Below are 17,095 nucleotides of genomic sequence, written 5' to 3'. Positions count from 1 at the left end.
TTTTAACCTTATATATGTAATTTAAAGCATGCATCGAATAATGCATAATTTGATTATGTCAATTTATAATTCATGCATAACTAAAATATAATCCATACTTTGATCCTAGTGAACACTGGTAATATTAGACTGTAGATTATTGAAGTACTTGTCAAATCAGGTATGTACTAAATAATAAGTTTTCTTTGCAATTTCAGGTGATCTGCTATGTGTTTCTCCGGGCCAGATAGTACATCTTGAGTGTAGGAGGGTCTACTGTCACCCAAACCAGCTTAGAACATCAAAAGAAAAGTCTGATTTAAGCTCTAGTGTAAAGGCACGGAAATCTGGTGAAACAGCATTTGATTTTGAAAGTAAATGTATCTTTTGTGGTACTGACGCAAAACAAAATGAAAATAAAAGAGGTTATGACGTTTTCCCAATTAGAACTCTAGAATTTCAGCAAACAATAAAAAATGTGTGTAAACAGACAAATGATGAATGGGGAAATGATGTACTTTGTAGGCTTGAATTTGTACACGACCTTCCAGCCGCTGAAGCTCAATATCATCAAGTTTGTAGCGTTAATTTTAGGACAGGTTATCAAATTCCTACGCCATATAAATCCCCTGTTAATTCTCAAAAAAGGAAAAAAGGTAGACCAACTAAAAAAGAAATAGAAGACGCATTCTTTGATACCATGAAGTATTTTGAAAATCATGAGCATGATCAGGTAACACTGTCAGATCTTGTGAAAATTATGTCAGAGCTGTGTGGGGATGATGGAGCATATGGTACAGCTTATATGAAAAAATGAATGATTGAACATTTTGGGGATGCTATGATTATATCAGAACTGAATGGGAAACATGACGTTGTAACATTTAAAAGTACAGCTCATTCCATTTTACATTCTTTTTATAATAGAAATGGCAAACAAGATAGTGAATCAGAACAGAAAGCTATCATACTAACAGCAGCAAAACTTATTTTCAGTGATATAAAGTCTGGCGAGTATTCAAAAGAAATTTATCCAACAGCATCTGAAATTATGTCACTTGAATCTAACCTTAAGTATGTTCCTGAAAGTCTCCAAATATTCCTAAATAAGATAATTGATAACAAAGAAGGAGAAAAGAAGATTGCATCTATAGGTCAAGTAATTGTTCAAGCTGCCTGCCCAAGGAGTGTTATCGCACCACTACAGATATGTTTAGGTGTGCAAGTCCATCATCTAGTTGGTTCTAAAATGCTACTTGAATCTTTACATAGTCTTGGTTTCTGTTCCTCTTATCAAGAAGTTCTGAAATATGAATCTTGTGCTGCAGTTACACAGGGAACAACTATTCACACAACTAATAATGAATTTGTGCAATACATAGCCGACAATGTCGATCATAACATTTGTACATTGGATGGACTGAACACATTTCATGGGATGGGCATATTTGCAGCTGTTACTCCTAGACTTAAAACGAATCAAATTATCCCACGTGTACATGTAGCAAATGAAGAGGTAACTGATATTGCAAAAATTGACATTCATTTCTACAAACAAAAGAGTAACAAAATGGAAGAGATGATATTTAAACATTTAATTAATTTAGCACACATTGAAGAACCACTGAGAGAACTTGACTTCCTGATTAAAATTGCACGACCGTTGGGAGTACAGTCACCAGGTTGGTCCGGATTTATGCAGATGGTACATCATGGAAAGTATCCCGGAGAGTCATCCTTGGTGTTCATGCCTATGATTGATATGAGTGCAAGTGACCTGTCTTGTATCTTTTCAACGCTGCACTTTGTAGTAACACAATCTAACCAATTGAATACAACCCCGGTTCTTACCTTCGATCAGCCTCTGTACTGGAAGGCACTCAATATTATAGAAAATGAACCAAGTGAAAGCAAGATTAAATCAGTCGTGGTACGGTTGGGTGGATTTCATACCGAGATGAGCTTTTTAGGGTGCATTGGCAGAATAATGGAAAATACTGGCCTGAAAGAACTTCTTGCGACTGCTTATGCTGAAAATACAGTTGGACATATGGTAAAGCTATAAACAGGGCAATCAGAGGACATTTTCTTGTAGATGACGCATTAAATGTTCTGCTGCTTGAAAAGATGCTGGCACAGAAAGATCAATCTTCGGATAGTAACAACAATTCTATCCAAACTAAAGACGACACAAATGATAACATTGAACCAGAAACTGGAAGTGACATTCTCAAAGAAGAAGACACAGAACAATGTGACATCCACGAAGTGGAACACACAGAACAAAATGACATTCGCAAGGTAGAAGAAAGGGGACAAAGTGACATTAACAAAGAAAAAAGCACAGAACACAGTGACATTCCTAAAGTAGAAGACATCCTTCATGATATATTGAATAAGTGACGAGCCCCGGAATCTCTGCAAAATAACAAAACAATACTTGAATTGATGGAAAGCTATGAACAAATGAAGTTGGACCTTTTGAAATATAAAACTGCTAGGCTTTGGCTGCAATATATGGAAATGATAGATATACTAAAATCATTTATCAAAGCAGAGCGAACTGGAAACTGGTGTCTACATCTGAAATCCATGCAGAAAATGCTGCCATTCTTTGCAGCAGCCGGACACAACTTGTACCTGAAATCAGCTTATCTGTATCTCCAACAGATGATAAGTCTTCCTGATAGCAACCCACAGCTTCATAACGCATTTTGCAATTGGTTTCATGTTGTACGCAGGAGCGATCGCTACTGGGGAGGTCTTTCAACGGATTTGGCGATAGAGCAGGTCTTAATGCAAAGTGTTAAGTCGGTCGGTGGTCTAACTAGAGGAAGAGGGATGACAGAAGCACAAAGAGCACATTGGTTACTTTCTGTCCATGCAATGGCTGAGATTAATAATGCAATGCAGGAATTAACAGAGCATAGATTAATAACAAGTGAGCAGCATAAGGAAAGTACAGAATCAAGAATTAAAAGAGACGAACTTGACAGAAATACATTTAAAGACTTTTTAAAAGAAAGAAATCCATTCGCAGAAGAAGTAGAGTTAAGAAACATTGAATCAGGAGTTATTGCAGAAAAAAATGTAAATGCGAATACAGCAAAAGAAGTTGGTGAGGGTATTATAAAGGGGATGACAGATCAAAAAGTTATCGAGCATACATTTAAAAGGAAGACTGAAGCTGTAACGTTAGGAAAAAAGAACAGTGTGAAAGTTGACGGAGCGGAAATACATGTTGATTCACAACTTCTATTCCAACGTCTTATTGCTGTTGCTGACATAACATTAGATGAGAAGGAAGATATTTTCCAGTATGAACTTTGTGGCAACCCATCATCTCTGTTTGATTCTGCTGGACTTTTGCGCGAACCACAAAAACCATTATTGGCCAAGGCTGTATGGGACCATAGCAAATGTGGTACAGACATTATATCAGATGAAAATGTTCATTATGTCTTAGATGGTGGCTCGTTAATTCAAAGAATTCCTTGGTCATGTGGATCTTCGTTTGATTCAATTTGTTCAAGATATACAGATTACGTCGAGAGGAGCTATGGTAAAGCACATGTAGTGTTTGATGACTACTGCAACGGTCCGTCAACAAAAGACGTAACTCATGAGCGAAGAACAAGGGGGGTCGTTGGAACAGAAGTAAAATTTGATGGGAAAACACCATTTAAAACAAAAAAGGAGTCAGTTTTGTCAAACAAAGAAAACAAACAAAGATTTATCAATCTTCTAACAAAGCATATGCAAGACCGGGAAATTTGTGTTTTAAACGCTGGTGGTGATGCTGATGTTCTGATAGCTGAAACAGGAGTAAAATTAGCGAAAGATTTTCCAACTGTTGTTGTTGGTGAGGACACCGATCTACTCGTTTTACTTCTTTATCATGCAAACGAATCAGACAACAGCTTGTACTTCACATCCGACTCGAAGAATTGTATGAAAAAGAAGAGAATATGGGATATAAAAGAGACAAAAATGTGCATTAGGTTCAGAAACGTGCAGATTATTACCATTTGTTCATGCTTTCAGCGGGTGTGATACAACATCACGAATATATGGCATTGGTAAAGGTGCGGTGTTTAAGAAGATAGCAACAGATGCTTATTTTTGACAACAGGCACATGTTTTTGTAAATAATGGTTCATCCCATGAACAGGTAGCGAAAGCCGGAGAAAATTCATTTAAGTGTTTGTACAATGGATTAAATGAAACACCACTGAACAGTTTAAGGTACAGAAAATTTATAACTAAAGCAGCTACAAGCACATGTGTAGTTCAGGTAAAGACATTACCCCCGACAGAAGCAGCCGCGAAGTACCATAGCTATAGAGTGTACCATCAAGTTCAAACATGGATTGGCAATACAATAAACCCTCTGGAATGGGGCTGGTGTTCAACCGGTGATAAACTTGTTCCATTTAAAACGCATTTGTCCGCTGCACCAGAAAGGTTTCTTAACATCATTAAATGTAATTGTAAAATCAATTGTGATACAAAAAGATGTTCTTGCAGGAAACATGGACTTTCCTGTTCTGTAGGATGTGGAGGATGTAGAGGCATCTGTTGTTCAAACAGTATGAAGGTTGACAGTGAAGAATTCGAGCATGTTGGTGTTGTTAAAGTACGCTTAACTGTTTGAAAATTATTAGCTGATACAGTTGTATTTACTTAAGTGAACGTTATTTGCCAACTGTTGTAATCAAAAGAAAACGAGAACTAAATGTAGATCTAGGAATATTTTAACTTTGAGATTGAATTGAACGTGGATAATATTCCGACATACTCCTACGTGAGCCTGATATGACAGGCAGCATCATTATATTTAAATGCATTGTAATTTATATATAATTCATAAAAGTTAATACATATGTACGTATTAATATATTTTTTTGACAATGGAATGTTCAGATAAGAAATTTTATACATATTTTATCTAATTATTCTATAATACAGGCTAAGCAGGTTAGATTGTTGGGCTGCTCTTGTGTTTTCGTCACAATGATACACTGTGCATAATACATTTAAAAGCGCATAGTAAAGAACAGTGAATATACTAAGGGGTTTCCTTTATGATTATAATAATGTTTTTTGAACACCGGTTGCTATTGTAACATGATAAAGATGATGCGAAAATAACTATTTTTAACACTTCCCATTGTTAAGGAAATATCATATCATATGGCCCCCTTTGCTATGATGTGATTCATCTTATAGTGATTTGTTATCTATTTAAGTACACATGCATACTTTTTGTTTAGTCTTTTATACAGCAACCTAAAACTGTTACTGATGTGCTAGTTTTACTGGGCAAATTATTTAGTGCTCTTTGAGTTGCAATGTAAATGAAGTGGGTGGGGTATTTTGATCCCACTGGTATAAAATTTACTAGAGATAAATGTATTTCTTGTTAAAAAAATGTTTTAGAAATATCAGAATAGCATAAGTATTATATATATAAAAATGATAAATCAACAAAAATGTTTGTTTTTCTTGCATGCTTATTATTTTGACAGTACAGCTAAGAATTTATGAGAATCGTTCAAGGAATAAAGGATGCCATTAAACATGATGCATTTTCTGAGTTTCCGACAGGATTTTTTTTGAGGACTTTTTTCCTACAATACTACAATGACTAAAGATTGTAAGGAAATGAAGAAAGTTTCTGTTGGAATTTGTTTAAGGTAGGGCCTATACTTTTGATAGAATGACTTGCCTATAGTTGATGTCCTTGCGTTAGGACTGAAGCTTTCTTAAGAAAGAATTCAAAAATATTTAAAAAAAAAAAAATTGTCAAATGGCTTAATATTTAAATAGAATAAAATTTTAATGGATGTATTGTATTAATATTACATTTTATTGTTATAGTTCTTTTGCATTTTTAAAAGGTTGGCATGATAATATTATTAATTAATCGGTTTTATTTAGGCATAAATCATATATATCATACAAATATATTTGATTTGTAAAGTATATGCAACAACATCAATATGAAAAAAAACAAAACTTTTTTACATTTTTCTAAACGCTATATCATTCTCTTTACAACACCGTATCTTGCTTGTAAATGCGTGTTTTACATAATTTTACAGAGCTTTTCAAAGATCATATTTTTGAAAATTAACAATGCGTCTTATTAAAATAAAATGTAAATAGTTGGTTAAAATTGTATGTGTCTCTTAGAAGGATACAGTCGCTTTAAAATAGATCAGTCATCAAGGAAACAAGACCAAAGGCCTATATTAATGACTGCATTCCAAGAACACAACCTCACAAGACTTACCCCTACAGCAGTATTCCGCCTTAGAACTGTCAATGGCAAAAAACACAGATTGGGACCTTAAAGAGGAATTAATTGCATGCTGAATCCGAACATGCTTAATAATAAGCTTGAGGGATGTCACTCTTTCAATTATTCCGGCCCGACTCGGTGGGTAGATATTACAATAACATAGAATATAGCATTGTTGGGCTCCCCCACCCCGCCCCCACCCCCCATGAGTGCTTGGGGCATATAGATTTGGTCTTGTCCGTCCGAAATTCGTGACGCACAAAAAAAGTATTTGAATTGAATCAACAAAACCTTGCATGAGTCTTAATCATGATATGAACTTGTGCACCTCCTATTTTTCATGTGGCTCCGTCCCCTATTTTCAGAGTTATGGTCCCTGAAATAGTCAAAAATGCACATTTTTACCTTGTGACGCGCCTAGCTCAAAAAGTATTTAATAAGTATTGATTAAACCTTGCATGAGTCTTTATCATGATATGAACTTGAGCACGTCCTATTTTTCAACTGGGTCCGCCCCCCGCTCCCCCCCCCCCGCCCACTATTTCCAGAGTTATGGCCACTGAAATAGTTAAAATGCACATTTTCACCTTCATCTTGTGACGCGTCTTACTAAAAAAAATCTTTCATGTAAATGGGTAAAACCTTGCATGAGTCTTTATCATAATATGAACTTGTGCAGCTCTTATTTTTGGTCTGCTTCCGACCCCTATTTCCAGAGTTATTGGCCCTGAAATAGTTAATAATGTGCCTATAGCTCAAGAAGTATTTGATGAAACTTTGCTTGAGTCTTTATCATGTGACAATGCACAGTTGGCATTCTTCTTGAGTTATTACTGAGTTACGGCCCTTGAAATAGCCAAAATAGTGGATTTTTGTTTGTTATGGTCATAGCTAGAAAGGTATATGGCCTAAAATATTGAATCATTTTCACAAAATGTTAGTTTAGGCTATATAACGCCCTTAAGAATACAAACATTTGACTTACTGCCCCTTATTTGTGGCAAATGTACCAGTGAAGGCAGGCTCTGTGTCCTACTGACACATTTTAGTTGTTTTAAAACAACAAAACAGACCAAAGTTTTCGAATTCTAGATAGAAGTTATTTGTACCTTGCTTTCTGTGTGATTAATAGCAATCTCAAACGGAAAACCAGCTATTGCATGGTATATTTATATACCTAAAAATGTTTTTTCCTAAATGAATGTTGTTTCCTTTTTTCTTTACTGTGTGGTAGTAAACCAGAATATTAACTTCTCAAATTTTCGAGTATTACTAATCATGCTAATGACCCAATAGTCGTATACGTACCTTACAGGTGTATACCAATGTCGACATAATCGGGGATTGATGGTATTCGCGCTGACTAGGGCGGCATCAAACACTTAAAACAGCCTTTTCAGTGTTCTTTTTTTTTTTTTTTTTTCATTTTGAGTGATGAAACGAAAGCGGTTTAAGTGCACGTAAATAATGAAGTTCATGAGTTATGCAAATAAATATCTTGCAAACCAATATAAAACGTGAAATATACATACAAACAAATAATCATGTAACAACTATACAAGATCACACTTTAAAGAGATCCCAAATATAAAGCTGGAACTATGATATAAAAATGTGTATACTTATATTACTTCTTGTGTGTAGATTCATTTACTACTAATCTAATAAGCAAAATCATTTCTGTTTAAAGTAATCATTGCATGGCTAGAGCATATCTAGATTATAAATAACCATGTTCTTTTAAAGCAGAAATATAAAAAAAGAAAAAAATTACAATACTGAACCCCCAAATAAAACCCAAAGTGTATTTGATGATGTGCACATTTTTAATATAGTCATCAAAATGAAAATGCTACATCAACTTATAAGATACAACTAAGCCGTTAGCCAAAAGAAGCAAATGAAGGAATACAATTGGGCACCCTATAGAACAGATAATTGCCAAAATATCAATAGGGAACTATAAGGCTGATTATGGTGCACCGGACCTTTCTTTTTAGCACCAGCAGGTTCAATAGTAACAAGTAGTCTATACCAGGTCATCTCTAAAGGACAAATTTATCAAGACAAAACATTTCAATTCCAGTAGTTTCCAGTGTAAAGAGGTGTAAAACCAAACATGTGGTATGTCTGAAACAGACAGTTATAAGCTCGCTTACAGAGCTATAAAACACTATCCAAAAACCATTTTGATGTTTTGCTTTAGACTGACACAATTGTTGGTCATTATGTCGAGTTTCTAGATTTCCGTGGTGCCGGAAAACTCTAGCTACCCCTGTGATCATTATTTCAGTCACAGATGGGTACCAAGTCAGAACCATCAATATTTCGTAAAACCAACAATAAATATCCAACAGGGAAGCCACATTCCAAAACACGCAGCCTCACCAATTAACTCACCATGCGGACGTGCAAATGACCAACACAAACACGCTCACACAATGCAAACACACCATCATACACTCTCACCACTCAAACAAATTAGAACAAAACGATCAAATAATGGAACATAGTTTTGTTTCGCTTTAGAACGGCCAGGGCAAAACCAACCACTATGGAGCTTAAACCGGTTTATGGTGCGCTAATATCACTCTTACCCCCCCCAACCATGTTCCAAAGTCACAGGGCAAAGTAAATACAAGTTATACCCGTAAAGCGAAACCCTAAGATACGCGGTAGCAACAGGAGGCATATTATGCAAAACACAAAAACCACTCTTGTATATGTATTTAAAAATTCGTATTTAACCAAAACGCATGTACTCCATGCCTTTGCAAGAGAAGGCAGAACGACAAGAGAACTTAAAACAGCTCTGTCCCAGTCGGTTTTCAGAACTACCTGTCATAAGGTTCTCCACCAGTTCCATCAGGCACAATCAAAGAGAAGAACGTAGCTTTCAACTGAAAATACCTGAACACGGTGTGTTTCAAAACAGTTGGATCATAACCTATTTTAATAAAATGTTTTATAACTTTACTAAATTCAACTTGAAAATTGCATTGACCCAAAACCTTACGAAGTTTGTATACCATATCCCCATATAAACGGGTGTTAAAATACCTTCTCAATTATCTTTACATCATTATTGTATTTAATAACCATTTCTGAATTACGATAGTAAAATGTAGCCAACTCTCCTTGTTGAAGAAGCTCATTTTCTATATATTGATTATGTTCACTGGAATCCTTAATATGACTACACCTCTTGCAAACCGAATTGAGAAACATAAGATGTTGCCTGGGCTACATCCTCATTCAAATGTGGGAAATTAAGTCAGGTGAATGGCTTCATTACAGAAAAGGGTTGTAAATTACAAGCGGGGTTTCAAATCCACAGCGACGTAGACGGGAAAGTAATTCTGTGACAACTACCATAACCAGTCAGCCCTTAAACTTCACTCGTAATCTCATAGAACAGCAAAATGTTTATTATCCAGAAGCTTTGGAATTAACATCCTCATACTAGGAGTATAGTGATATTCCTAGTAACAAAGTAATTCGGTATTCATGTTGGTTTTGTTTGTTTTTGGGTTTAATACCGTTAACAACCGTATTTCAGTGATGTTACGGCAAGCAATTAACCTCACCAGTGTTCCTGGATTCAGTACAATTACAAACCTGTTCTCAGCAAGTAACTACCAACTTCCCCATATTAATGAATGCGGAGGACAATTGTATTCAAACACATTGTCTTTTATCAAATCGTTACGGAGAACATTCGCCTCGCGCGAAGATCGAACTCACGACCCTGGGATCCGTAGATCTAGGCTCTTCATATTGCGCTAAGGGTGGGCTTTAAATAAATAGTACATATGATCATAGTAAAGTTGCAAAGTATTTACGTAAAGTAGGAAAAGAAAAAGGGAGGGGCAGTTAATATCCCTTTTAATGTAACATATGAATGTTATCAAATGCATTTTTCGAGTCTAATTTATCAGCGGCAAAGTAAACAATCTTAGCGACTTTTACAACCGAACTAACTTATTTCATTCCCTTTGATATACCAAAATTTCACCAACAACTAATACATTAACAAACAGATTCATCTCTTTACCTTGCAATTTGATTTTATGGAAATGCTATCATCACCGTGCAATTATTACATTTTCACCCTAGCAAAATAAAAAACAGACTGTCTGATTGAATTTGTTAAATTAAAAATGAAATGTGCAGCATTCCAAGAATTGCTGACATAAAGGCCTGTAGACGCTCTGAACTATTTAAAAGGTAGCAATTTCCATTTTGACTATGGCTGGTCTTTTAATTTCATTAATTATACACGCATACATGTATATATTTAAATAATCATGATGTATGTTATAATGTAGTTAGAGTGTATATTAATTTTTTTTTATTTTACTTAAAATAAAAGTACAGTCCATTTTTGCACACACAAATAATATTCTATCCTATGCAACACTATTAGCATTATCATTTCGGATAAGAGTGTGCAAATACCAGTAAACGTAAACTAACTCTGTTCATATTCCTCTTGCTAGGCATGCAATACAGATCACAAACATGTATATGATTGAAAATACACTGTTAAGGCTTACGTGTACATCAATCACATTTTATACAAATATTTCCTGTCGTCTTTTTAAAAATGCATTTTTCGCCTTTATATAATAGTAAAATGTAAATATAGATTATACACATTTACATTGTATTTTTTATGTATTTTAGTATTTTGACTATCAGTCTGAAAACATATTCTTAAAATCTTAATTCAAAACCTGTAATATCAATGCAAAGACATCAACTAGCGTAGATATGTACCGCCGCCATATTGGACGCCTTCTTGAAATAATACGGTTCCGCAAACCGGTAAAGTATAATAATCATTTAGTTTCTCAACATGCAGGGCTTTAGCTGATTAGAACAGTCATCATTTGTATTAACTGCTTTGCACTAAATTTCGTAAAAGGAACGACTTTTTGTTACTCTTGACTATTATGTACTTGTATTATGTACTTGCAGCGATAATACATAAGAGATAAATACCGTTGCCATCCTTGGCTAGTACCAGCTCAGTAATATTTTTAATGGATAATCATCTGTACCATACACATCCGTATCCAACTGAAAAATAATATTACTGGTACTATGTGAGTGTTGCATAAAGAATACAAATGTCTCACCGTGTAATTAATCTTAAACTGACAGTTTTGAAGGGGAAAACCCCGTTGAAGTTAAGTTAACTAATACTGAGAAACACTTTGAAAATTCTGAATTGGACTAGTAGAAATTATGCTATTCTACTATGCTCAGTATCAATCACTCTTGTAGAATTACATTTATATATGTTGGTGATGAAACAAAAGAAAAGAATATCTCTAATGTGACGTTCAGACATTTGATAGAGTATGAGATATTATAATCTTATTTATTTGGTTTAACCATATTTTATTGCTCATATATACATGCAAGTAGATACATAGAATTACAAAAATACAAAAGCAAATGGGTTGGGCAACAAGTTCTAACAACATTACATTAAGCCCTTCCCAGCAGTGAAAAATTACAGAAAAATACTAGAATGGCGACACAGAAATTGTTTACATGTATATGCAGTAATAATTAAATGTTATTTGTCATTTAATATTAGTTTGAAAGGTACATGTTTGAGAATGTAAACTGAAAACTGTAAACTTTGTGAAGTAGAATTACTGGTATACTGAAGCAAAGGTACTGAGATCTTTACCGGTCACTAACCACGGTCTCGTGCCCAAGTTACTGAATTCCACCTGGTATTAATAGTGAGCTACAGGGTTTGTTGTTATAAGTACTATGAGCACTTAATTTGTGTTGTATTGAGATAAGTTCAATCATTCTGTGTTAAAACGTTTTGTCAGTTTGATAAATTTTTGAACAGCTTCAAAAATAACTAAGTTGTCCTCGTATCGTAGGTTTTCGCGGCCAGATAGTAGAAGGTTAATATTCAATGGATGATATGGTCTTGTTTCGCGGAATAGAGTAATTCTTTGTTCTTTAAAAAGCTTACAATGGAAAACATAATGCTCAGCGTTTTCAATATTCGAACCACACTGACAGTAAGAATCTTCTCTTATGTGATTTCTGCACAAGTCATCATTTAAATTACTGCATTTGTTTCTTAGATGGGCATGCAATACTGATAAGTTCCTTTGACCATAGAGAAAATGTTTTGGTACCTCTGTCTTTTGATATTTTTGTTTTAATTTTGATTTGAAAATATTTAAAGAAGGAGAAGTTCTTATTTCCGACTCGAGATTATTCCATAATTCAGTAGAAGACGGTAAAAAAGATGTATTAAACAACTGAGTACGCCTTGCTAATGTTGTATAATTGGTATTATTTCTCAAAGGATAATGGGTTGTCTCGGAAATCATTGGTGGAAATATATTTACTAAGTATTCAGGTAAAAGACCATTTCTAGCTTTATAAACAACGACGAGCTTTTGTATTTTGCGTATATCCGAAAGAGAGACCCAACCAATTTCCTTTATTAGACGTTCTATAGAAACAGATCTAATTAAACCAGTAACGATTCTGGCAGCCTCGTACTGTAGTTGCTCAATTGATTGTTTTTCATACGCGGTACATCCGTCCCAAACAATGGACGCATATTCTAATATAGGATGCATGTAAGATATATAAATCTGACATAAAGTAGACCGTTTTAATTTAAATTTTAATGCTCGCATTGAACTATGGACTTTTGACGCTGATATGGTTATATCATTAATATGGTCATGCCATTTTAGATCATATGAAAGTGTTAGGCCTAAATGATGTTGGACGAAATCGAGTGTAATTTTATTAAACATGATTGAGGGTTTATTCTCTTGATTAGAGGAGAAAACATTACTTCTGTCTTGTTAGGGTTAAAATTAACTAGCCATTGTTTTGACCACTTATTGATTTTTTCTAGATCGGTATTGTGAACGGTTTCTATATATTTTATATCGTTCGATGAAATCGCTAATGAACTGTCATCGGCAATAGCCTTGTTACACTTAAAAGGTTTTCAGCAATATCGTTAACGTATACGAGAAATAACAGAGGACCAAGGGCAGAGCCTTGGGGGACACCCGCTGATATACTTAGAACATTCGAACTTTCAATTCCAACAAAAACTGACTGCTTACGGTTTGAGAGATAGTCTTTAATCCATCGAAGAAGTTCGTTATTTATGCCATATTGTTTTAATCTAAATATTAATCCCGAATGCCAAACTCTGTCAAATGCTTTAGATATATCGCAAAATACAATACACGTGGATTGTTTTTTATCACAAGAGTCACTGATCTGGTGATAGATGTCGATTAGCTGATAGAGTGTTGAATGGCTCGGAAGAAATCCGGATTGTAATGGATATGTCAAATTGTTAGAGTACAAATGATTATATATGTGTTTGAACATAACTCTTTCCATTACTTTTCCTACGCAACTTACGAGAGAAATTGGTCTATAGTTTGAGGGAACGTTCGTATCACCCTTTTAAAAAAGAGGCATTTAGCTAATTTCCATTTATTTGGGTAGAATCCTTCATGGAGAGATCGATTGAATAAAATACAAAGAGGATGACAAATACTATTAGTGAATTATAATCACAGGCATTCATTCTGTAAAATGACCGCTGTAAACATACTAGTAGTCTACAGACCGACCAAGTTGCCAACTGCCCGACAATTATACAGAAGACAATGAGCAAAACAATATACTCTCTCCTCTTCGAAGAAATACGTGAAAATATTTACTGTCACTAGTCGCTATTGTGTTTAATTGGCAGTGTTTCATTTGTTGTGAGAAAACAATAGTTTCTTCACGTATTGAAAGATCTATATAATTTATTAATTTTCGTTTTGTATTTTACGCCCTGTGGATTATTTTCTAGCTGTGCAATTAAAATGGTGAAGCTTGGCTGCTCTCAGTATAAATTGTAGGCGTTAGAAATCTAATCAGCGACAAACAGAAATCTGTTTCATTAAAATTAAGAAGTAAACAAAGATTCAACATTTTATCATAATTATGAAACTTACACGTATAAATGATATAATAATCACAGTTGATATACATTGTATACATAAACTATAGATCGTGGTTAAACTTATATTTCAAGTGTCTTCTAAACAGGTTGGCAATCAATAGCCCTTTACAAATTACGTTGTGTTTTTAATGCTTTGCATTGTTTTTATCCAGTATTCGTCATTTAATACAAAATCAATATCGCAACTTTACTTATTATGATCATATTTGTACGAATGAAAATTAATTCATGTGTGGTTTAAGAAAGTAACATTAGCCTCAAGCAAATAACAGTTTTATATATTTAACGACCAGAGCATACATTAATAATCTGCGTTGTCTTTTAATGTTTATGTGTTACTAGCAGGTGTAGGGTGCCGGAAGGGCAAGTGCAAGACCGAATGATGTTTTATGAAACACACAAACAGAAGAAAGAAACTGATATTGTTGTGCTGATAATTATAGACACTTTTTTAGACTGAGTGCACTACATTTTTCTTACTAGAAACGTGCATGAAACAAATGTTTAATATGTTTTATTAATTAGATTTCATTTTAAATTTGTTAACATTTTAGGTTACTTATTACGTGTTTGATACATTTCGTCTGTTTACATTTCCTTAGGTTTTATAGGAAATAAATTTGAAAGATGATTATATTTTTTATATTCGATTCAACACTTGATAACCGGTTATGGCAAATCCAGATTTACATTTGCAGTAATTGACAGTTTTATAGTTTTAAAGGCGCTCGCTACAGTTTTTTTCCGGACGGGTCGATATTTACCCCAACACCGTGCCAATTTACGTAGCAGGGTACACTTAGATGCGAAAATTTTGGGCACGGACGGTCTTGCATGTAGCGAATCGCATTATTGCACTTCTCTTATGAGCAGAATCAGGGTGGCCATTTTATAAATTGCGTGCATGTTTTGTGCTTTTAATTAATGGCAAGATCAGGGTTCTCATACAAGAATAAAGAAAGTTGTCAAAACGAAAGGTTTACACAATCCATGAAAAATAGCATGCCAAAATCATCAATTTTGCATTTTTTGAACAGCCTGCAATGATCCCGCTGCAAGAACAATACCCAATTTTATTGCATTTCTCAATTTAATAGTCCGTACTGAACGTCAGGATATATACGGAATGGGGGCCCATCCAGCTCGTTTTTTTTTCACAAAATAGCGAAAATGTTCATGAATATCAATCAACAAGCACAGAACCCTTCCGTGATTTGAGTTTTTCCGCGAAAAGGTGTCTCATTGATCATACAATGCTACCAGCAGTTAGTTTTCCAACTGACATCAGAATTTTACATGTATCGGCTGTATAAATTTTCTAAAGAATTAATACTCATTATCTCTCATCTTAATTTACAGACATCCAAAATCACGAAGTTCTATTATAACAAATATTGACGTGGGCAAAAATTCGACCCTGCTACCTTGGTTGTGTTTCTAATCGATGTAGCTCACTGTAGAGTTTGAGCAGTCTGATGCGCATGCCCGGAAGTGATAATCAAATGTCGCGTACGGCAACAATTCGCAAATTATTGTATGTTCACATGCATTTAATGTATAATATGTATAATATACTGACTAAAAGTATAGGGTAGGTATCACCATGGTTACAAAATATATACATTTAAAATACTTTTAGTTCAAATTGCTACAGTCCGACATATACTGGAGTCTGTAACTTATACCGGCGCCCCATGAGTCACAAATGTTTCTACTCCCGTACCGTACCCAAACCTTACATCCGTATTAGTAAAACATATGTTCTGTTCGGAGAAAGGCGGAAACTTTCATCGTTCTATGCCATCAAAATGCTTCAGAAACACCTTACAGTCCGCTTATTAAGAAATCTGCCGTTTGATAATTTGATATATCTCTAAGTCATTTGCTGAAACACTGAAAACAGCATTTCGTACCAACCTGCGTTGTATAAATGCCCGCCACACCCCACCTCGTTGTAATTTGATTTAAGCGAAATCTTATATGATGACCTATCAATTTTTTTTTGTTTTAGATTAGGTAGACATACCCAAAGGTATATGCAGAGTTTGATTAAATTCTATTATGTGAAACCCGATAAAATAGCAGAAGTACCAATTTAAAATTGACAAAAATATGCAAAAATAGCCCTTAGGTCTGCTGAACAAGTATTCTTTTCTTTACAAAATAATTTTCTTTTATTTCTCTGAGCATGTTTTAAATAAGTGTATTGTTTTCCGTCATAAAAATGCTTAGATAGATATCAAATTTATGCTGATTATTGTACTTTACTGAAATATGTTTTAGGATTATAGAAATTTTAAAAAAATGTTATAAATAGCACCATATCTAGGGGCAAATTAAATTGAAACAAAGCTGGTGACCTAGTATTTTTATTTCCTTTTTCAATACATCATAACATGATCTTTTAATACAAAACATTTAATCAAAATCTATTATTGAGAAGAAAAAAATACAAAACTGTAGCAAGCGTCCTTAAGTTTTAATCGATGTTATCCAATATGATGTTAACAAACAAATAACTAAATTATTTACAGTCGTTTAAGATTGCAGAACACATATGATCATGATGTATATCAAAAAGCTTATGAAAAGCAATATTAAAGACATAAATGTACAAAAATTCATAAATTAATAACTAATAAAAACATTTCTCACCTGATTTCAAATAACGGCAGCACCTAGTAAAAATAAATTCGATAACTCTCTGAAATGTAGCTGCCGCAAAGCCCCCAAATTAATCAATTGTCTATATATATGAACGAGAAAGTTATTTAAAAGCG

At 34.2% G+C, this 17,095-nt stretch overlaps 1 protein-coding gene across 1 annotated transcript in view; it reads right to left on the bottom strand.

The window, feature by feature from the left end:
• Window positions 1-17,095, bottom strand: part of LOC128555762 (uncharacterized) — a 20,984-nt gene extending 3,889 nt beyond the window's left edge. The window contains exons 1-2 of the mRNA XM_053539181.1: window positions 16,971-17,095; window positions 11,288-11,365 (exon numbers count right to left, since the gene is read on the bottom strand). Of these exons, the coding sequence (XP_053395156.1) occupies window positions 11,288-11,296 (9 nt within the window). The 5' untranslated portion in view covers window positions 11,297-11,365; window positions 16,971-17,095. The remainder of the gene's footprint in view (window positions 1-11,287; window positions 11,366-16,970) is intronic.

Source organism: Mercenaria mercenaria, chromosome 3, assembly GCF_021730395.1.
Source record: "Mercenaria mercenaria strain notata chromosome 3, MADL_Memer_1, whole genome shotgun sequence".
Taxonomy (NCBI): Eukaryota; Metazoa; Mollusca; class Bivalvia; order Venerida; family Veneridae; genus Mercenaria; species Mercenaria mercenaria.
This window is presented reverse-complemented; position numbering and strand designations above follow the sequence as displayed.